Source organism: Rhamphochromis longiceps, linkage group LG6 (genome assembly GCF_057381845.1).
Source record: "Rhamphochromis longiceps isolate RC_006_pf linkage group LG6, R_longiceps_female_GT1.1, whole genome shotgun sequence".
In the NCBI taxonomy this organism is placed as follows: Eukaryota; Metazoa; Chordata; class Actinopteri; order Cichliformes; family Cichlidae; genus Rhamphochromis; species Rhamphochromis longiceps.
Genome location: NC_140562.1, coordinates 18,330,463 through 18,353,778, shown reverse-complemented (window position 1 = coordinate 18,353,778; position 23,316 = coordinate 18,330,463). Strand labels below are relative to the sequence as shown.

The 23,316-nt window shown below is 44.6% G+C and overlaps 1 protein-coding gene across 1 annotated transcript; it reads right to left on the bottom strand.

Moving 5' to 3' along the window:
- Window positions 1-9,601: 9,601 nt before the first annotated feature.
- Window positions 9,602-12,870, bottom strand: LOC146667830 (paraneoplastic antigen Ma3 homolog). The gene is made up of 2 exons (XM_085409537.1): window positions 12,572-12,870; window positions 9,602-12,172 (listed from the first exon to the last, which is right to left on the bottom strand). The coding sequence occupies exon 2, from the start codon at window positions 11,408-11,410 to the stop codon at window positions 9,692-9,694; it is 1,719 nt and encodes a 572-aa protein (XP_085265663.1). The 5' UTR covers window positions 11,411-12,172; window positions 12,572-12,870; the 3' UTR covers window positions 9,602-9,691.
- Between the last annotated feature and the right edge of the window lie 10,446 nt (window positions 12,871-23,316).

Sequence of the window (23,316 nt, the reverse complement as noted above, 5' to 3'; positions counted from 1 at the left end):
TTTAAACAACACCTGCCTGGAGTCCAAGTCTTCCTTTGGGTCCAATTACCTGTTGTTAGTTGACCTAAAGTGTGGCAGTGTTCCAAAGCAGGCAGTAATTGTGGTATCTACATTGTATCCTTAGCTTCGCCAACTAGTAAGCTTGATAGCAGGGAGTAATTAGATTTAAGCCAGTAAGGGGATTAAAGCCAAATTACCTAATCCTATATAAAACAATTTATCAAATACTCATTACAATAACACTGATTTCCTGCAAGAATAAACACAAATTACTGAAATATTTTAAATTGAAATAATAAATAGCATTGCATCTGCAATAACCATGAATTCAGCAGATGACTTACCTGACAACCTGAAAGATTGCTCCTCCTAATGCCACAAAAATGTACTATTTGATTTCTAGCAAATACACATCTGTAAAGGAAATGAGCATAAGCACACATAAGCTGGCGATATATATAATGGGCCAGCTGTTAATGCTGACATCTTGATTTGATTGAGACAGGATGCCTGACAAACTGCCAGATTCAGCTGAGTAGCTAATAATGATCAGTCAGATTTGCTCATGTGTTTGCTTTGTTGTAATTAATCAGAAGTATGTTGCGGTATTTGGAGAAGAATAAAGTCTGTGTTTAATAGAGAGCAGGAAAACGTTGAATCGCTTATACAAACATGAGGCCTGAGCAGAGGAGGGAAAAGTGCACGAGCAAGTGGAACAAATAGTATCATAAGCAATGTCTTATATCTTCATGTGAATGTTTTTGAGTCTCTGACATTTTTGTGCAATTATCATTTTTGTGCAATTATCATTGGATTTTATCTACTTTGGTGCCTTTGCTCATGTTTCCTAGCAGAATGTAAAGTGTCTATACTGAGGTGGATACATACATACTCATCACCACATACAGCACAAGTTCTCAATATGAGTGACTCCATTATAGCAAAAAAGGAAGTATTACAACCTATTAGTTTCCACTTTAGGGGGAAGGTAGGTAGAATGTAGAATGTAGCTGCTGTCTTTTGGAGGGGTTTCAGTGACTGTTGGTGAGGTTTAGGAAAGGATGAGCCCTTTCTGATATATTCCAATGCAAACGTCTGCCTGCAAAAATTCTCTACTTCATTTTTTTCTTCTGTTGTTACTATGGCGAAACTGAAGCTCTGAGACAATTTGGTGTCAGCTTCAGCTACTCAAGGACTTCCATTACAAGACTACCTTCCACATAGGGCTGTTCGATATAACGATATATACCGGATGACGATATAAAAATGTCTATCGTTTAATTTTACGCTATCATTTATTTCGTGGTGTCGCAAAATAAACTGTTTTTTCATTTTTTCATCGTTTTGATGGTCACTGTAGTGGCTGTATTAATTTCTTAAAGTTCTCTCTTTCTCTTATATTTAATATAACCACACTACAGACAGACAAGCGCCTGTATTTATGCGTTGACGGTGAAACCATCACGTCACGTCTCCGCTTGTTTATGTTCCACATAAACCTTTCACAATAAAGCTCAAGATCCTGTTGAGATTTTTTCAAAATAAACTGAATCACGTGAAAGATGCAGAGTTTTTTCGGATGAGAAGCAAAAAAGAGCCGCCAGGTACTAAAAAATAAACCTTAGACTCAAACGTTAGAACAGGCTTTTCCCCGCAGCACGCTGTGTAATAAATAGTCACAAAGAAAACGGCGGCCGTTACAACTTATGTCTAAAAATGTATAGTTTCATGCATCGGTTAAAACACTCGACTCCAGCTACACGACGCCCAGCTGGAAACACTTCACCAAGTCGAGCTGCCCGAGATTCACAGAATTTACAAAAAAAAAAAGTTACATTTTTGTGATTTATATCGTTATCGGACGATAGATGTCTTATATCGGGATATGAGATTTTGGTCACATCGTACAGCCCTACTTCCACACCAAAAACCTTAAGGGGGATACCCAGTGGCTTAAAATGTGATGCCAAGGGTTCCCTGGCCAAGCGTAAATATGCAATGAGTTGGCTGTGAGATCACCCTCCCTGATCCCCAAAAATCCACCCTATAACCCAGAATTTATGGAATCTACAGGAAACACCTTATTATGCTGGAGGAGCAGGTCTGTAAAGCAGTTGTTATTGCTGTTGTAATTCAAAAGTGTGCAAGAAAGTTAGCGTGCTATCCACATCCAAGGTGTTCGGAGAGACACAGCATCCCGAAGGAGTTCCTTCAGTCGGAGGAAAACAGCAATAACAAGCCTCAGATGAAAGCAGAGATTAAGGAAGGAGAGGCTGCAGCACAGGCTCTCTCTTCAGATAATTCAGCTCTAATCTATGCTCTGCAGGCGCGCAGTTTGCACCAAGAAGGTGAGCCAAGCACCTCTACAAAGATTTACTCGCAACGCTCAGCCTGTGTTATCGTGCCAGCTGAAGCCCTGGACACACGGTAGCACACACAAACACAACATTACACAGATGACTTCAGGCCTGTCTCATAAAGTTCAATCACAGCGTTCTGATATTCTCCGCATTTGATCCAGAAAAAAAAGGTATTCCTTTGTGATTTTCTCTTTTTCGTAGTGTAACCTGGACGTGTGTCCCTCTATCTATAAAGAGATGATCTATACTGCTCGCCCAAGTGCAATGTCTACAATATCCGAATCTAGGTCTGGGAAGGAGATTGGCGGTAGCAACTCTGTAAGAGCAATGAGACTTCCAACCCACATAACACGCACGACCACAGGCTTGTGAAACAAAGTTTGCTTTATATATTTCCTTTTGGATCAGTTCCCTTTGCTCATCCTCAATGTAGGGATACCTTCAAATGCAGTAACCATCTCAAATGCATCACAAAAATAATTGAAACAATCAAAATAGATGTAAGACAAGAAACACAATATTTCAACACCCCAAAGAAAAGGAAAAAGAAAAGAAAATAGCATGTGAGTGTCCAGTTCCTTATGGTGTCAGTTTATTCAGTTACCCACTGTCTTGGGTTAAGAACTGAAAATGACCTGAATCTCAGGCGGAGAAAAAGTAGCAAAGAAAATGATAAGGTATCTCTCAGGTGGGCTTCCTTTTGTTTTTTTCCCTACCGCCCTCCTGGTACGGCAGGCATCAACGTGTCGGCGTCCTGACACAGAGAAGGCCTCCACAGCAGCAACAGTGTCTTAGACCCACGATACCAGCTCCTCACTTGGCACCCATGGAACTGTACCTCAAAAAAAAAACCAGTCTGCACACAAATATGCAGAATGTTAGATGTCCACATTCCTTAAATGTCCTTGTTCCTAATGTCCTTGGTTCTTTTGAAATATTAAAATAAATTTGCATCTTGTGACACATTAAAAGTAAATACACCGGTATTACTGTGCATCACCCGCAGTTACAGTAACAGCACAGCTATTGCACGTGAACTGCGCATAACCACTTAGCTGGCCGTGGCTGAACTAGCAGACCCAAGAAAGTAAAAACATTAGACACTCATAATAAACAAAACTGTCACAACATTGCAATACTATGAAAACACATCTTAAACATCATTAAACACATTTACTACTATTCTGACTGGTTAGTTATTTTTTCCAGTGCATTGAACTGCAATAGCGGTGCTAAGTGAGCTAGGCTAACTCACCAGAATAGTTCAAAAAGTTCAAAGAAATACTCCGACTCCTTTCAGGTAGGTACCCGTCTGTGGTTCACCGCTAACGACAGCTCTCTCACAAATGTTAATTAAACCTCTTTCCTCTCTTTCAACTGGAAAAAACCGTGCTCCGCGGCAGCATGGAGTTTTTCCTTGCCGTCCTTTTTCCTCTACACCACACCTTCACGTGCACGGAGCCGCAGATGGTGCCTTCAGGGCAAGCCCGGAAATTAAACTATCAGACAAGGACTACGATGCATTCAAAGAACCCTGTACTTCTGATTGCTGTAAATCTTACCAGGGTTACATTCTCCCCCTCTAGACTGCATGAGTCCCAGCATGCATACCTGCCCCTACCGGTACAGACACATGTGAAATAGCAGCCCCTAAAGCCACCACACTGAGCACTGGGGCCCCACAAGGCTGTGTGCTCAGTCCTCTGCTGTTCACACTGCTGACTCATGACTGTGTAGCAACACACAGTTCAAATCACATCATTAAATTCGCTGATGACACGACCGTGGTGGGTCTCATTAGCAAGAACGACGAGTCAGCGTACAGAGAGGAAGTGCAGAGACTAACGGACTGGTGTAAGGACAACAACCTGTCTCTGAATGTTGACAAGACAAAAGAGATGGTTGTTGACTTTAGGAGGACACGAGGCGACCACTCACCGCTGAGCATCAACGGCTCCTCTGTGGAGATCGTTGACAGCACCAAATTCCTGGGCGTACACCTGGAGAAGGACCTCGGCTGGTCCCTCAACACCAGCTCCCTGCACAAGAAAGCCCAACAGCGTCTCTTCTTTCTGAGAAGACTGAGAAAGGCCCGGCTTCCACCACCGATCCTGACCACCTTCTATAGAGGAACTATTGAGAGCATCCTGAGCGGCTGCATCACTGTCTGGTTTGGGAGCTGTGCCATATCAGACCGCAAGACCCTACAGCGGATAGTGGGAACAGCAGAGAAGATCATCGGGGTCTCTCTACCCTCTATTGAGGACATCTACACCACACGCTGCATTCGCAAAGCCACCAGCATTGTGGCTGATCGGACACACCCCTCTCACACACTCTTTACACTCCTGCCATCTGGAAAAAGGTACCGAAGCATTCGGGCACGCACATCCAGACTGTGCAACAGCTTTTTTCCACAAGCCATCCGTCTCCTCAGCAAAAAGGGACTGACTGATAAACACGCACACACACACATACACTAACATTATCACTCAGCTTAACTCAAATACCTCAAAACATTGAGACTGGACTGACTAACCAACACAAGCGCAAACACACTGACCTACACCACCAAACCATCGCACACACCAACCTGTAAATGCTCTTTTGCACAATATTATTACTAGATATATTATTTTTTTTTTTTTTTTTTGCACTAACTTGTCTTGTAGCACCTTGGTTCCTGGAGGAACGTTGTTTCGCCTCACTGTGTATTTTTAAACTGTATATGGTTGAAGTGACAATAAAGTTGAACTTGAACTTGAAAGAATGAACTAATGGCCAAGGTTAAAGGCTCCCCCAGCTCATCGTAGGTGAGTTTCCGAGGCGGACGTCTCTCCCTAGTAGAACGCCGGACACTTGCGTTCTCGGACTCTTGACTCTCAGATACTACATTGTCAGTGTCTGCAACTACAGGGTCTGTGGTGATGAGATCTGTGTTCTCTTCATCAGGTGAGATTTGTGTCACATCAGGTTCAGGAATATCAATGACAATATGGTCCGGAGTCCTACAGTGTGAAGTAGGATGTGTAACTGAACCACTATTCTCAGAGCTAACATAAGGAGTTCCTGGTTGAAGCTCGTGAGTAGGTCTTTCAGGTAAGTGTGCGGAACTTTGGGGCACAAAAGAAGGGGTGTCTGGGTTTAATACCCTGGAAACTGGCTGAGGCTCATTGAAGCCTCCTTCCCTCTGCAGGAAAGGACCCTTCGTGATGATTTCTGGCATCCATGTATTAGGATACAGTTCATCTTCATCACTGTACGACTCGTCCTCCTGACAATCAGTGTCCCCTTGCACGCCTTTTGTTGTTTTGCCCCTCAGTCTCATTTTTCTCGATGCGTCAGTGGAAGAACTTTGCTCTCTGATCTCAGTTACAGGTAGGAACCCGCACGGCAAAAGAAGGTCTCTATGCAATGTACGGTGTGGCCCCTCCCCTGTCTCAGGTTTGACTACATAAACAGGACTGTCGCTAATCCGTCTGACAACAACATGGATTTTCTGTTCCCACCGATCTGCCAGTTTGTGTTTCCCCCTGATATTCACGTTTCTCACTAAGACCCTATCCCCTTCTAAGAGTTCAGCTGCCCTGACCTCCCTGTCAAACCTAGCCTTGTTCTTCTCTCCCATCTTCTTGGCATTTTTAGCAGCTAATGAGTAGCTCTCCTGTAGGCGTTGACGAAGGCCCTTGACATACTCTGAGTGGGTCTTGTGACTTGCCATATCAGGTTGGATTCCCAGGACAAGATCAATCGGCAGTCTGGGCTGCCTACCAAACATTAGTTCGTAAGGCGAATAGCCTGTTGTACTGTTTCTCGTGCAATTGTATGCGTGGACCAGAGGTTTGACAAAATCTCTCCAATGATATTTGTCTCTTTCTTCCAGGGTCCCTAGCATACCAAGGAGGGTCCGGTTAAATCGTTCCACTGGGTTTCCCCGGGGATGGTACGGGGTGGTACGAACTTTGTCTGCTCCAATCAGTGTGCAGAGTTCTCTGATCGTCTTAGACTCAAAGTCCCTGCCCTGGTCGCTGAGCAGACGACTGGGGAACCCGTAGTGAACAATAAAGTTCTCCCATAAAGCCTTCGCAACAGTTCTGGCTTTCTGATCCCTAGTCGGCACCGCCACAGCAAATTTTGTAAAGTGGTCGGTGATGACTAAAATGTTTCTCGTGTCTCTATCATCCGGCTCAAGGGATAGATAATCCATACAAAGAAGTTCAAGTGGATAAGTAGCAGAAATGTTTTCCAAAGGCGCGGCCCTCTGAGGCACAGCCTTCCGCCTGAAACAGCGTTCGCACTTTTTGCACTTCTCCTCGATGTCTCTGGCCATTCTCGGCCAGTAGAACCTGGCACGAGCAAGCTGAAGTGCACGCTCAGAACCGAGATGGCCAACATCATCATGCACTCCTTGCAGTGCCCTCTCTCTGAACTGTTCGGGTAAGACCAACTGATACACCAGTTCGCCTCGCTCAGACCACTTCCTGTACAGGACACCATCCCTGAGTTCAAGTTTTTTCCACTCCCTAAAAAGAAGTTTGACATCGGGATGTTCAAGGTTTGTCTCTCTGAAACTGGGTTTTACAGCTCTCCTCACAAAGGTGATGACACGTGAGAGAGATGGATCATTATTTTGAGCATTACACCAGTCAGAGTTAGCCATGGATGGTAAAGTGCCCTCATCGAAAACATCAGGCACTACAGAAGGGTCGACAACAAGAGACTCCGCAATGACAGGCTGCTCTGAATGAGGGTGACGTTCATCTTTAACCATCACAAGATGACGTTGACATAATGCAGAGAACACCTCATGATCCATGTCATCTCCTGCTTCCATGAACCGTTTTTTCATGTCCTCTATTCTCTCTCTTTCTTTAGTGAAAGCTTCATCCTCAAGAGGCGGACCTTGAGGCCGCCGGGATAACCCATCTGCATCGCGGTTGGCCTGCCCTGCTCTGTACTTGATGGTAAACTGGTAAGTAGAAAGAGCGGCTAACCAGCGATGACCAGCAGCATCTAACTTCGCAGATGTCAAGACGTATGTGAGGGGGTTGTTGTCGGTAAGCACAGTGAAACTTGACCCATAAAGGAAATCACTGAACTTTTCACAAACGGCCCACTTTAAGGCCAAGAATTCGAGTTTGTGCGTAGGGTAGTTTCTCTCGCTCTTGGAAAGACCTCGACTGGCATACGCGACAACTCTGAGCTTCCCCTCCTGCTCTTGATAGAGCGCTGCCCCCAATCCATCGCGACAAGCGTCAGTATGTACAACATATGGTAGTTGTGGATTCGCAAAAGCAAGGATGGGCGCAGACATCAGTTTCTTGATCAGGGTTCTGAATGCACTCTCACACTCTGAAGTCCACTCCTCACCGAGCGGTGCATTAGGGCTCATAAGAGTCGTGAACCGTTCCCTCTTGTACACTTTGCCCCTTTTCTTTGGTGGATAGTAGCCTGCTGTCAGGCTATTAAGAGGTTTGGCTATCTGGGAATATCCTTCGACAAACCGCCGATAATACCCAGCGAAGCCTAAGAAACATTTAAGCTCTTTCCTATTTGAAGGACGAGGCCAGTCTCTCAAGGCGGATATCTTGTCAGGGTCAGTATGAACTCCTCGTGCATCCACGACATGACCAAGATACTTTACTGACGTCTTAAAGAAGTGACATTTCTCCGGAGAAAGCTTTAGACCGAAATCTTTAAGACGGTTCAGCACCTTCATGAGTCGTGCTTCATGTTCTTCCAATGTGTCTGAAAAGACAATCAAGTCGTCCAGAAACACCAATACCTCATTGAGATGCAAGTCACCGACACACCTTTCCATAAGGCGCTGAAAAGTGCTTGGTGCGTTCGTGACACCCTGAGGCATGCGATTGAATTCAAAGAAGCCGAGGGGACACGTGAAAGCGGTTTTAGGCTTGTCTTCTTCGGCCATCTCAACCTGGTAATAACCAGATTTAAGGTCCATGACGGAGAACCATTTAGCACCGCTAAGGGCAGCAAAGGTCTCCTCAATGTTCGGAAGAGCGTATGCATCTCTGATGGTTCGAGCATTTAGCTTCCTGTAGTCGATGCATAACCTGATAGAACCATTCTTTTTCCGGACCAAGACCACTGGGGATGCAAAAGGGCTCTGTGACTCTTTAATGATTCCTGCATCAAGCAGTTCTTTAAGATGCTCCTTGACTGCCTCCCTGTCACTGGGATGAATAGGCCTTGGCCTCTCCTTAAAAGGAGTCTCATCATGTAGCCTGATGTGATGTTTCACTGCAGTGGTGTGACCATATGACAGGTCATCCACAGCAAAGACTTCTGGAATAGATCTAAGCTTGGTGATGATACGATCTTTCCATTGTTCAGATATTGGTGAATCATCAAGATTGAACTCGAGGTTGTCACTGTCAGGCTTATTGTGATGAGAGTCACCTTTCACTGGTCCAAGTGATGTGACCTGCTGAGCTGCACATATTTGAGCAATGATGCATTTTGGCTGCAGCGTAACATCATGGTCACTAAGATTGCGCAGGACGACCGGGACCTTGCAGCTAGACTTAAATGGAATGTCCATCAGAGCAGCTTCAAGGAACACGCCACCTGGCAACCTGTGATGTTCATTGGGTTCAAGCACAAATGTGGTCTGACTGTTCCTTTTCAACCTGACATCACCTGTGATGCAGCACTTTTGTTTTGCAGGGATGGTGATGGGGTTTCCACCATGTAACCTGACAGGATGAGCATGGTTGTTGAGGTCATGGATCTGGGCAATATGCTGGAAGATCACTGCAAAATCTCTAGAGAAGAGTCTGCAAACAACCTCTGGACCATCCTGTTCAAGTACTTGTTCATAAAGTCGTAATAACACATTGGTACCAATCAACAGGGGGGTCCTGCTGTTGAACTGACACTCTGGCACCACAAGTGCTAACACGACTAGCTCCTCTTTCCTGCCAGGAACAGACAGCGGGAAAGTGACACGCGCTTCTATGTAACCAAGATAGGGGACCTGCTGTCCACCTGCTCCTTCGATTTCAAGAAGGGCATGAATTGGATGTATAGGTAAGTGAGACAGATGGTTCTTATGGAAACACTCGGACACTGTTGTAACTTGTGAGCCGGTGTCCATTATGGACTCACACTGTACACCCTCAAGAAAGACAGAAGCCGCACAACGAGGACCTACAAGCCCTGCAGGTATAGATCGCTCTGTGCAACGGTAGGTTTCAGTCATTGTGCAGTATTGACTTTCTTCTGTGTTCCAGCACCATCAACTGATCTGTTGGGACAGGGGTTATCATCAACTGCAGCTCCTGGACGTCCCACAACAGGAGCTGCTACTAGTTTAAAGTGAATGGGGAAGCAGCCTGCTGAGCTAAAAACTTATCCTGCCTCTCCCGGAGTTCTGCATTTTTCTTGCGAACCAGTGCGGGGTTGGGTTCATTGGAGCAGTGAGCAGCAATGTGGTTGTCTTCCCCACACTTAAAACAAAACCACGGCCTCGGCATTCCAGGCACCTTAAGGCCCCTCTTCATGTTACTACTACTGATTGCAAAGCAGTCGGTCTTTTCAGTACTCTCTCTCTGATTTTGTGCTAGTTTTTCAACTTGCTTTGTCAGTTCAGCTATCTTGTTCTCAATATCAGAGGTTTCATCTCGCTTTGCTTTTACCACTAGGGGAGGATTACTATCATGAGTGAGGCTCGGTGGCTTTTTGTTTAGCTTTTCCAACTCTTTAGTTAGCTCATTTACTTTCTTTTCAAGCTTTGATGTCTCATTCGGCTTTGAGTTAGGCAGTGGGACAGGCTCACAGTCATAAGAGGGCATATCAAAAACATGGTGGGCATACATGTTAGCTTTCGAAGCACCTAAATGCTTTTTCATCCTATCTAGCTTTGTGGAACGGCGGTCTTCCTCAGTCCTCAGCATGAGGAGGAATTCAGGAAATGTTGGTGGATTTCCCTTTTTGCACTCTAACTGTAAGCCGATGATGATGCTCTGATCCCAACAGCCCCTACAAAACTGTCTGAGCAAATGATCATTGGAATTTCCAGCTGAGGCTCCCCCTCTAGAAATTGCTCTTGTGAGGAGGCTATGGAGCCTGTTCAAGTATGTTGATGGCTTCTCTCCACTATCTTGGTTAGAGCCGAGAAATGCCGCAAACAACTCCTCTCCATCCTCCACAACACCAAAAGCAGAATCAAGTTGAGTGATGTAGACACTTGGTGGTGAAGAGATGCCAAGAGGCTTCACAACATCAGCTGCTGGACTCAGCAAGCTCTCAAGAATCCTTCTCACCTTGTGAGCATCATTCAAGGAAGGATCGTTAAGGAGAAGATCAACTTGGGTGTGCCATGTTTCGTAGTCCACCTCACCGTTTGGCCTTGGCATCCGCCCAGAGAAGGTGCGCAACCTTATTTGTGGGGATGGTGAAGTGGTGGACTCACTTCGGATGACATGCTCCACAATCACTCTCTGGATCTGGGGGGGGTTAAAAACATCCTCACTGATGTGGACTGGGCTTGTTGGTAAACTAGCAGATGCACTATAAACATGTGTGGGCTCTGCAGGCTCATTTTGATCATTATTAGGTGTGTTAGCATTTTGAGCTGCATAGGGCTGTGTAGCATTACTGTGTACGTCATGTGATGTGCCCTGGTTCCCATGCAGTTCCTCCTGAAGCACATTCAAGAAACCTTTCCTGCCACTGCCTGCGACAGACTTTAGTTCGTCCAGGTATCTGCAAGCTATCTCCCTCCCCACCACTTCCTGACAAACATCTCTAATGGTCCTCGCAAACCACATCACAGCTGGGTCCTTTGGACTTGGTACGGTACCCAAAGTAATGGGGTCGATTCTAGAGATAGACCTGTCAGATGCATACTGGACCAGGGCTCTACCCTCTGGTTGTCCTGATTCGTCAGGGATCCTCACTAATTTAGAAATATCTCCATTAACTTTGAACACAGCAGTTATTTCCTCATCTGTGTATTCTGGTCCTATACCTGTTACATACAGGGAGTTTTGACCATTAACCTCAAAACGATTGCAAATATCCATACCTGACTCAGTGGAACAAATCTCAAAAATCTCAAACGTGCGTAGTGTGGGGTGGAAGATCAGAAAGCTACTATTAACCAATCTCCTGGCTGGCTCGCCACTTTTTATGTAACCTGGACGTGTGTCCCTCTATCTATAAAGAGATGATCTATACTGCTCGCCCAAGTGCAATGTCTACAATATCCGAATCTAGGTCTGGGAAGGAGATTGGCGGTAGCAACTCTGTAAGAGCAATGAGACTTCCAACCCACATAACACGCACGACCACAGGCTTGTGAAACAAAGTTTGCTTTATATATTTCCTTTTGGATCAGTTCCCTTTGCTCATCCTCAATGTAGGGATACCTTCAAATGCAGTAACCATCTCAAATGCATCACAAAAATAATTGAAACAATCAAAATAGATGTAAGACAAGAAACACAATATTTCAACACCCCAAAGAAAAGGAAAAAGAAAAGAAAATAGCATGTGAGTGTCCAGTTCCTTATGGTGTCAGTTTATTCAGTTACCCACTGTCTTGGGTTAAGAACTGAAAATGACCTGAATCTCAGGCGGAGAAAAAGTAGCAAAGAAAATGATAAGGTATCTCTCAGGTGGGCTTCCTTTTGTTTTTTTCCCTACCGCCCTCCTGGTACGGCAGGCATCAACGTGTCGGCGTCCTGACACAGAGAAGGCCTCCACAGCAGCAACAGTGTCTTAGACCCACGATACCAGCTCCTCACTTGGCACCCATGGAACTGTACCTCAAAAAAAAAACCAGTCTGCACACAAATATGCAGAATGTTAGATGTCCACATTCCTTAAATGTCCTTGTTCCTAATGTCCTTGGTTCTTTTGAAATATTAAAATAAATTTGCATCTTGTGACACATTAAAAGTAAATACACCGGTATTACTGTGCATCACCCGCAGTTACAGTAACAGCACAGCTATTGCACGTGAACTGCGCATAACCACTTAGCTGGCCGTGGCTGAACTAGCAGACCCAAGAAAGTAAAAACATTAGACACTCATAATAAACAAAACTGTCACAACATTGCAATACTATGAAAACACATCTTAAACATCATTAAACACATTTACTACTATTCTGACTGGTTAGTTATTTTTTCCAGTGCATTGAACTGCAATAGCGGTGCTAAGTGAGCTAGGCTAACTCACCAGAATAGTTCAAAAAGTTCAAAGAAATACTCCGACTCCTTTCAGGTAGGTACCCGTCTGTGGTTCACCGCTAACGACAGCTCTCTCACAAATGTTAATTAAACCTCTTTCCTCTCTTTCAACTGGAAAAAACCGTGCTCCGCGGCAGCATGGAGTTTTTCCTTGCCGTCCTTTTTCCTCTACACCACACCTTCACGTGCACGGAGCCGCAGATGGTGCCTTCAGGGCAAGCCCGGAAATTAAACTATCAGACAAGGACTACGATGCATTCAAAGAACCCTGTACTTCTGATTGCTGTAAATCTTACCAGGGTTACAGTAGCAAAACCAAGGAAATGATAATTAAACTCAACAAACTTCTTTCTTAGGGTTAGGACCATTTGCTTGATCAAAATAAATCAAACAAATGGCAGAAAATGAAAAACATGACTAATGAGCCTTAACGTGCATTCTGAACACTTCTGAGTTATACACAACTGATTAGGAGCATTTGTTTAGAGAAGACAGAGTCTAAAGTGAAACAATACTTTTTATCTATTAAAGGTAGTGGCTTTTCATCTCTGGAAAAGTCCAGTTAAAACCTGAATTTTTACTAACTAGTAAGTGCGTATATTGACAAAATTTGACAAAGATTTTGACTCTTTATGCAAATTAATAATGACAAATATTTAATATTTGTTCATTTAATCCAAATCATTTAGTCTTATGTATGTAGCAGCGAACCCAAGCAGGATGTGTGTCCCTGTGAGTGTAGCAGGCCTGTGCACTGATGGATGTATTGTAGTATATTGTGAAAAACTGCTTGTGTGTTGTTCCATAGAGGTATTACTTTATTCGAATTGATAAGGAAACTACAGCCTACGTTCAAGTCGGTGGGGACAGAGTGTTTCTTCCTGAAAAGATTAATTCTTGGGTTGAATATCACTTTTTTTTAAATGACTTATATGCGCCCACACAGATGTTTTCATTTAGGCTGATTAAACCACTGCTCATGCAAAGCTACAAGTCAACAGAGCGTCATACCACACACTATGCACTATATTCTCTGGGCTGCACTTTGTTTCTGCAGGCACTAACCACAAGGGTGTTTCCAGGATTTTCTAAATGGAGTGGCACAGGGTTGACCAAAAATAAGGCAGCGGGTGTCTGCAGGAAATCACAATATCTGATCAGAAAATAATGTAGTAGAAAATTGGTATAGAAAACACAGGGTGCAATGCTTAGATTGAGTGACTGGCTCGGGTATACAGCAGATCAGGGGTGTCCAACTCCAGGCGTCAAGGGCTGGTGTCCTGCAGGTTTTAGATGTGTCCTTGATCAAGCACAGCTGATTTAAATGGGTAAATGACCTCCTCAACATGTCTCTAAATTCTCCAGAGGCCTGGTAATGAACTAATCGTTTGACTCGGGTGTGTTGACACAGGGTGATATCTAAAACCTGCAGGACACCGGCCCTCGAGGCCTGGAGTTGGACACCCCTGCAGTAGATGTATTAAAAAAATTTGTATTGTATTGAAAAACTAGTTTGTGAAGTGGATAAATGAGCATTTGGATCCTTAATTTAACTAAAAGTCATAATCCTACTTATGAAATATAGTGAAAGTATCAAACGTAAGAGTACTGTGACACTTTTGTAATCATGTATATTATATTATTGTATTGTGATTATTGACTCATTAATGTTCATATCACTTTAAAATTATCACTAGAGATGTTTTAATTACTTAGATAATACTAGTTAAATCAAACAAAAAAATACACAGTAATATATTAGTTTAAATCTGCAGAGTAAGAAACTACAGCTTTAAAATCTACTTTATCTTTTATTTCATTATATTTTATCTTGTAAAGCACTCTGAATCAATGTGATGTTTGAAAGGTGCTATATAAACCTACTTGCCTTGCCTATTTGTGGAGTACAATACAAGGTGTTTTCACTATAGTAGTAATAATAACGGTAATGGTTAATCCACCAGTATGAAATCATATTTGTAATGCTAATTCTTGTTGTTATCCATGATTTCGTTTGTTTTACAAAAAATCTGAAAAAAACAGCAACGCCGTTGTAATAAGATGCCAAATTACAGTCATTTACTTGCATTCCTTGACAGAAAAATTGGTGGTGTGCACTGGAAAACACAAGTAGATCAGTCTACATCTTTAAGTTGAAGCTGTTAAAAAAAGTGTGGAAAAAAGCTGTGGGATAAAAAGCATTCCTGTGATAGTAACTACATCACTACCACTTGAAATTTTTGAAGCTCTTTGTAGTTTCATTGCCTTGGTCCTAAAGGGACTGTGACTGAAGGAGAGTCCTAAAAATAGAACTGAATGCTGCACACTCAAATACCTGTAATAGCATGGGGTGTGGTGGTACTAACAAGCATAGTAATGATGTAGGTAATACCAGATGCAATAAAACCATGAATGCACGGTTCAAAGGAGGGTCTCATCAGGTTAATAATGAAATACACATGTATGTGGGTGGATGATGCACTTTTATTAATAAAACTGCAGCTCTTAAGTGCTGTTAGCTCGAGTCACTGCCCCCTTACACTCCTAACACTATCTGGAATAAATCACGTCAGACTATCTTCACTTATTTTCTATTAAGCAATAAGAATATCACAAAATCGATAAAGTGATAAAAAGTGTGACTAAAGCTGCATTGAAATGAGGTTCAGGTTTTTAAACATACACTAATTCTGTGACTCGATGCTACTTGGGCAGCTTGTTTCAAAGCCTTTCAACACCTTTAGTTTAAAGCACCCTGAGGATCTGAGGCTGCACGCTGGCTCAAAGAGAATTAAAAATATAGCTTAGGGCCATGTAATCATATTTTAAATGCAAGCGCTATCATCTTGAAATCGGTGCCGAACAGGTAACCAGTGAAAATGAAAAGATGCCCGTATTTCATCTTTGTTATTCTTAAGGACCTAGCGGGTTCATTTGGCAACATGATAGAGAAATGTTGCTGATGCCACTAAAGCACAGGACGGCAGTATGCAAATAAGAAAATAAGGAAGACACACACAAGAAGGATTTGCTTAAAAACAGCTACCTTCATGTCATCAAAGTCATATGCTCTGGACCCATCTGTCATATCAGCACAATAAAGACTAAAATGTGCTTCAGTGTACGCCACTTATTTTTTAATCTATGACTTTATTACAAGATCATTGTCTTTTAAACAACTAACCGAATCCATTTTGTTCAGCAAAGTTGTTTTTTTGTGTGTTTTTTTTAAAGTTCCCCACAAGTCAGCATTTCCTTCACCATTTTTCCTACCAATTGGTTCTCTAAAAACCTCCAGCACATTCTTATGTTCCAACTCAGCAGGATAAGCTATAAAACTGCAGTTCATTTGTCTCCTCCGCAGATGGAGTATGTAGATGGCTACTGCCTCTTTCTGTGCTTTAGTGCTGTGGGCTGTGCTGTGGTATATGGTCGTGCTACTCAGCCTTCTTCTTCTCTGCACAGTTAGCCAGCTCTCAGCTGGCAAACTCCCCTTCAACTTTATTTTCCCCACACAGGAAAGAGGCATATGCCAAATGGACCATACACGGCGTGCTTGTGTGTGGGCGTGTGTGTGTGTATGTGTGTGTCCTTGATAAATGTTCTAGTCACTAAAAAGCTATTGAGATGTCTAGTTTGAAAGTTTATGTTTCAAACTATGATTTGTGATGAAATGGTGAAATAGTGAACAATAGACACCGGTGCAAACTCTTAAACAGTGTAACCATCTCCGTCACTGTCATGAGCAGATGTTCTAATGCCCCTGTGCAGAAGGCGCTGGGACTTTTGTCAGTTTAACTCCAGCACCGGGGCTGTTTGTGATAATCGCTGATAACGAGAATGTGCCATGAATTGTATCACCATCACATTTAAGCTTCGGTGCACCAGAAAACCTGCCTAGACTCTGAGCTCATGCATTTCGCACTGCCAGTTACTGTTCAGGGATGAAAATACTGATAATTTGCTTCACTATTTTGGTACAAATTGGAAATTTCCTGGAAAAGTAGCCCAGAGAGCCAGTCATTCATGCAGTTATGGTTTCATGCTGACTCAGTGAACTACTGCCAAAGAGCAAGAGGGCATAAAAAACAAGAAAAGAAAAAGGTTTTGCCCGCGCACGTCACTCCAATTCTGTAGATGACTCGCCCTGCAGCCACGATTGAATCCACCTAAGGCACGTAGCTCATGCTGGCTGTCTGACTGCTTTGGCTTGTTAACTTGGGTGCAAAAATTAAAAGCAAGAGGTTCTGTGAGCATCACAAACAGAGGGCACAGGGGGGTCATAGCCTGTTGTTCTTTTTTTATCCAGGACTGTAATACGGAGTTTGGAGGTGAACTTCACAAAATAAATTCTACTAAGCTACCTTTACCTTTCTGTTGAGGTTTGACTTGTGTGTATGTGTGTGTGTGTCTGTGTGCACATTGTCTTTAGTTTTAATGAGCAAATGTTTGCAGACTTTTATCTGTGCACAGCCTCACACGGCGACTAGCTTGTCTGCAGAGTCCCGTTCCAACCGACAGAGTTTAGCAAACTTGTTTTTTAGTCTACACAGTTGATGTCAGGCTCGTTTTAATAAAGTTCAGGATGGATCGCGATGGCAGGTAGTAAACACGACTCAGCTACTGGCCTGAGAAGCGTGCCTGGACATGGAAGTAAGAAAATAAAGAGAACGGGTGCCTTAAACTGAACCTCAGTATCTGCTCCTTTTGAAATGTGTTTTCCAGTCCACTGCACTGGAATGTTCTCTGGACAGGGTGTTTTAGGTGACTTGTACTGTGCTATTATAGGATGTGTTCGAGCACATGTCCTCCTTTTTCAAGCGGGCAGGCTTGATCACAGTCTGGCGAAACTGTGGCACGAGACAGGCATCGTGAAAAAAGCCAAATAAGGCAAACCGAATCATACAATAGAAACACTGAAAAGTCAGATTGTGAGCAAAAAGAAAAAGAGCAGTGGCACAAAATGTGAGGAGCAGGCCGAAGCGCTCTCGCAGCACAGAATGTTAAGCACGATGTGTGCACACGCCAGGGAGGAAAGGGGGAGGGGTGGGGGGGAAACCATGCTCCGGCACAATACAAGCCAACCGCTTCGAGCATGTCTGCGACCATACTAAACTATCGTTTTCTGTTGCCGAAGCCAAACGCTGACCTTTTAATAACACCACTCAGTTTGCAGTGGCACAGACCTCCCTGGAGAGGGATATTTACATTTTTATACCCCCGTGTCACATTTAGAGATGGATGTTTAGAGCCGCGTATTCACTGAATAAATCCTTCAGATGTCAACATACTCAAGGACAGGGATTCCCTGAAGTTATGAGCCATCCTTCTGAAGTGATGTTTACAGCTCTCTTGAGAAAAGCACCAGCTTTTTCCCTTTGCTCAATAGACTTGTAATTTAAACATAAAATCCAATCTGTACATTCTGAGGAGACATATTCATTATAGATGTGTTTGACTTTGAAAAGATTTGCTTGGACTGGCAGCCGTTCAAAGGGACACTTTCAGCAAGCATCTTTGAGAGGCTGTCCTTTCTTTCAGGGATAGTTTTGCAGGTGATTCTAGATCAAGCTTAGCTCAACAAACTGAAACCATGTGACTTCCAGTATTAACCCTTATGCTGCTTCATTCAAAAAAATTATATTTATTTATATTAATGCCCAACATGTTGACTTTAAGTAATTTTCCATGTAAATTACTTGAAGCATTTGACTTTTACCTTAATGTTAGCGCCCATATTGAGTAATACATTAAGTAAAATGGCATATGAAAGCGTTTATGTTCTCAATACAACAATGTGACAATGATGCCAGAGCTCGCACTGCATGGATATATCTTAAAATCTCAAGAATCCAAAGACTTCAACCAAATCTGCTCTAATTAAATGATTAACGATAAAGGGTCGCAAAAATTATGACGAAACGTCCGAATTTTAATCAGAATCAGAATCAGAATCAGAATACTTTATTGATCCCTGGGGGAAATTATTTAAAGGAATTAAAAGGAATAGATTAGTCATCAGGAGACATAAGTACCTTCTTTGTTTGAGCTCTATATAACATTATTGTTCAATGGAACATTATATGACTTCACAATGACACAAAAAGATTATTATGCAACATTATTTCCATCTTTACAATGGTGACATTTTCACAAATGACCTATAAAAACAATGCAGATATATAACAGCAAAGAAACCTTTTTAGTGTGTGCATATGGAACTATTAGAGGACGTGCATAAGCAGTCTCCATCTTCTAGATCCATAATCTAATAGAAAACATACAGAAACAAACAGGGAAACACAAAAGCTGCTCAATGTGAACTGAAATAATGAGCAAAACAGAACTCGTTAATAGTTACTCTAAATGCTCCGTGAGATGTGTCTCGTGCCCTCCTGGGAAACAGAACCAGAGTTGCCTTAGATATATTATGCACAGAGCTGTTTGTTCCTGAGTCCTTGTACCTTTTCAGATCTCTGGGTGCTGATGAGCTCGGATATGTGCCTGCAGTCAGAACATAATCCAGGTCAAATAACGAGACAGATAAAATGAATCACTGCTCAGGACCGAAAGGTGTTGGGGCAACTTTGATGACTTTTTATTTTCCTTTCACTACGACCCGCGAGGGCCCCAGTTGTCAGGATTTTAAGGACATTTGATTGACTGCTGATTAGAAGTGTTTTTATTGCAGAGGGCCAACTTCCTGTTACCTTAAATATATATATTTTCCCATTATGGTTGCATTCTGCAAGGCCATCTAACTAAAGAATGTGTTTACAACCTCGCGGGTGAGACGATCTTTGTTTAATTGTCAGTTTTCATTTTATGTAACTCGTGATTTATATTCTATGCTGAAACTGTTTATCTACAGTCCTTGTTATTTCTTATTAAATTATTACTTGTCTGCTCTTGAAAACTAAGGAGCAGCTTGTTTTTAAGCCTGCAGAAATGACACCATTTGCAGTGTTACTGGTCAGCCCTTCGGTATGAACGCCACGTCTGACCTTGACGTCACTGAGCAGTCTTTTTGTTGAATCACTTTAGGCATTACAGCCTCCGTAATGTAAGGTGTTTTACCTTGGTGTGGACAGGCGATGATGACATTCACACGCTTTATTGCACCATAAACAACTTCTACTTATAACAAGTCTCAGCAGAGGATGCTATGGTCCAAATTAGAATATAAAAGAGCTCAAATAGGATCTCAAAAACTTAATTTAAGTGACTTTAATAAAAGTGGTCACATTCAGGTGAGACACAGAGAGCAGCCAAAGCCTGCTAAAAGATTTTCATAGCAACTGAAAACATGCCTGCACATCCAGCGATTGATTCAAAGGGTATATTTCTGCATTATGCTAAAAACTGATCAACCTATTTATTAAGACTGTCATGGTCCTGGGTCATTTTGACCCAGTGTTCTTAGTTTTTCTGTAGTTTTGTATTTTGTTTCTTATGTCCATTGGATTGTTTGGTTTGGTATTTGGATTCCCCCTGTGTCCATGTTTTTATTGTGGTGTTTGCTCTGGTACCGTGTTCCCATCCTATGTGTTCTGTGTTCTCCTCATCCCCTCGTATTCATCCTTCTTCTCTGCCTCTCTCTCTGCCTCTCTCTCTCCGTGCTCATCTCTGTGTACTGTGTTGTGTTTAAGGTCCACATCTTGGTGTCAGTATCGTCAGTTTCGTGTCCTCCCTGCTCGGCCATGAGTAATTGTCTTCAGCTGTGTTCCCCGTGTGTTCCCACTTCCCTCGTTACCTTCTGTGTATTTATGTCAGAGTGTCCCTTTGTTCTGTGTTGCGTCGTCCCTCTAGGTTGTGTGCAATTTCCGTGTCTTCCCAGCGCCTCAGCTTTTAGTTGCTCCCAGTATAGTTTTGTATGACTTCTTATGTTCCTGTTAATAAAGACCGGCCTTTGAGTTCATCCCCGTGTGTCTAGAGCCGTGCATTTGGGTCCTCTCTTGCCTTCACACAGCCGCCGCATGACAGAACGACGCAACCACGAAACGGACCCAGCAGGCTCCGCCCGTGAGGGAGATATTCTCCGTGTACAGAGTCTGGTGCAACGAATAACCCACGCCTCGGACTCACGGACAATTTCCGTCGGACTTAACTCCATAAAGGCAATAATCGAGGGAAACCCTTTCCTTCAGCAGCTCACCTGCTATGAAGGCTTTATCGACGAATTGAGCCGAGCTAAGGAGGCATTACAAGCCCGTGAGCTGGCAGACAATGTCCGTTCCCGGGATTCCACGCCACAGCGACTGCAGACGGAGATCTCCGCCCATCAGCCGCCGCAGCAGCAGCAAACTAAGCTCGCCGCGACGGTACCGCAGCAGCAGACGGGGCTCTCGGTGTCGCAACAGCAGCTGCTAAAACGAGAGGGTTTTTTGGCGCCGCTGCCGCAGAGCCCTTCTCCATCCCCTCTCAGCTCTGACCGTCGCTTTCCCGCTGCTCTCCTAGCAGCGATGTGGTCGGATGATGAAGAGGAGACCGTCACCCCCGCATCATCACCGGTTTCCCCCGTCACCTCCGTTCCCTCATTAAGGAGGAGACGCCGTCGCCGGTCCTCTCCTCAGTCGGATTCCGGGACTACTGGGCAGCCGGCTGGGGTGAGTGACAAAGACACTTTCTCTGTTCACTCTGAGGCTGGTTCTCACTACTCTGAATGCAGGAATGCAAACTCTGTGACTCTTGCCGTAGACGCTAAAGGCTCACGGTCTGTAAACGTTGAATCTGAACCCGAACTTCTTATGAACCATTGTACTGCCCGGAGGGTCAACTCAGAGACAGTTTCTCCTACGTTTGGACTCATATTCGAGAAAGATCATCCTTCGCTAGTGTTTCCTAGGTCTAAAAACTCGAAGTCAGCATTTCCTGAGTTAGAGACACCTGTTTCTGTGCCCTTTACCTGTGTGTCTGCTGAGGATGATTGTTTTGCAGTTAAGCTCACCCCTGGGGCTTTACTACCTGCCCCCTTAGATGGTAAAACAGTAAAATCCAAGACTGTAAATGTTCCTGTGATAGCTCGACCCCAGCTCGTTGCTTCTGAGCCATCACCCCCGGGGATTATCCATTCTGACGTATGTACTGATTCAAATGTTCTTGAGTCAGGGGGCTCTACACCCACCACTGTTTACCCTAGGTTTACTGCTTCCGGCGATCCGGTGGTAAAAGACTTTGTTTCATCTGCCTCTCCGGTGCACAGACCTATGTTTACATCGGCTATTAACCCCTCCTCTGTCAGTATAAGTACGGTTAGCTCCGAAGAAAGAAGCTCTAAGACTGTTGGTGCATCAGCTGATCACATTTCTCTAGAGTCTGTACACATTGAAGGTGATGCATTAGTGCCTGTAAGCTACAGCTTTAGTACACTTAACGCTACGAATTCAGAGCGCTGTTCCTCATCCGCTCACTCAGGGCAGGGAATCGATCTCTTGCAGACTGTTCTTTCCAGGCCCGCCTCCCAGGCCCTTTGTGTTCTAGGGATAGCTGCGGCCCAGCACTCACCTGCACCTGTCTCAATTCCCCAGGTGAGGGGGGCTGGCGCCCAGCTGGTCCCTGTTCCGGTTTCCGGGTCAACTGAGGCTCTGCTGGTCCCTGCACCCGTATCGGCTCCTCGGGTGGGGACAGCAGCCGCCCAGTCCCTGCCGAAATCTGTGCCAACCGCTGAGGTGGGGCCCGCCAGGACCCAGCCAGTCTCTGCACCTGTACCTACTCCTCAGGTGGGAGCGACTGGTGTCCAGCAGGTGCCTGCACCTTTCAACTGCGTTGTAGGCCCAGGGGAACTGACACTGCCACCTGTCCTACATCCGCTCCCACACCCATCATTGCACTCAGCTGCACAGGATGCCCCTCAGTCAGTCATTCAACCCATAACCCTGCCATTAATACACTCTGTAGCTGAGCCACTAGCCGCCCGACCCGCAGCCACTTCAGCCACTCCTCCACCCGTCACACCTCCACTACAACCATCACTGCAGTCTCTAGCGCAGTCTCCTGCAGCTCTGCTTTCCCCAGTGCAGTCTCCAGTGTCCCCAGTGCAGCCTCCTTTAGCACAGTCACCCACTCAACCACCAGCACCACAACCGTCACTACCTCTAGTTCATTCCCCTGTGAAGTCATTAACTCCACCACCTACTCCACTCTCACCACCACCGTTACTACAGACATCAGTTCAGTCCCCTGTGCAGTCATTTACTTCTCCACCGTTAGCAGCTCAGGTCCCCGTGTGTCCAGCAGCTCAGGTCCCCGTGTGTCCAGCAGCTCAGCTCGCACCTGAACCTTTGGCCCAGTTCCCCGTAGCAGTGCAGTTTTCTAGCCAGCTTAACGTTAAGCCCGGGGTCCCAATTCTCTCTGGCTCTACATCGGCTCCTGCTGGAAGCTCGGATGAGCTCATCCAGCACTCCGCGGCTCCCGTGCCGCCATCTACCTCGTCCGCTAGGGGTTCCAGTGAGCCCAGCCAGCACCTCCTCGTCTCCGCTGGAGGGTCCGAGGGGCCCGTTCAGCCACCTGTCTCCGCTGGAGGGCCCGAGGAGCCCGTTCAGCCACCTGTCTCCGCTGGAGGGCCCGAGGAGCCCGTTCAGCCACCTGTCTCCGCTGGAGGGCCCGAGGAGCCCGTTCAGCCACCTGTCTCCGCTGGAGGGCCCGAGGAGCCTGTTCAGCCTTCTGCCTCTGCTACGCCTGGTCCAGCCTCAGCCTCTGCAGCTCCGCCTGGTCCAGCCTCGGCCTCTGCAGCTC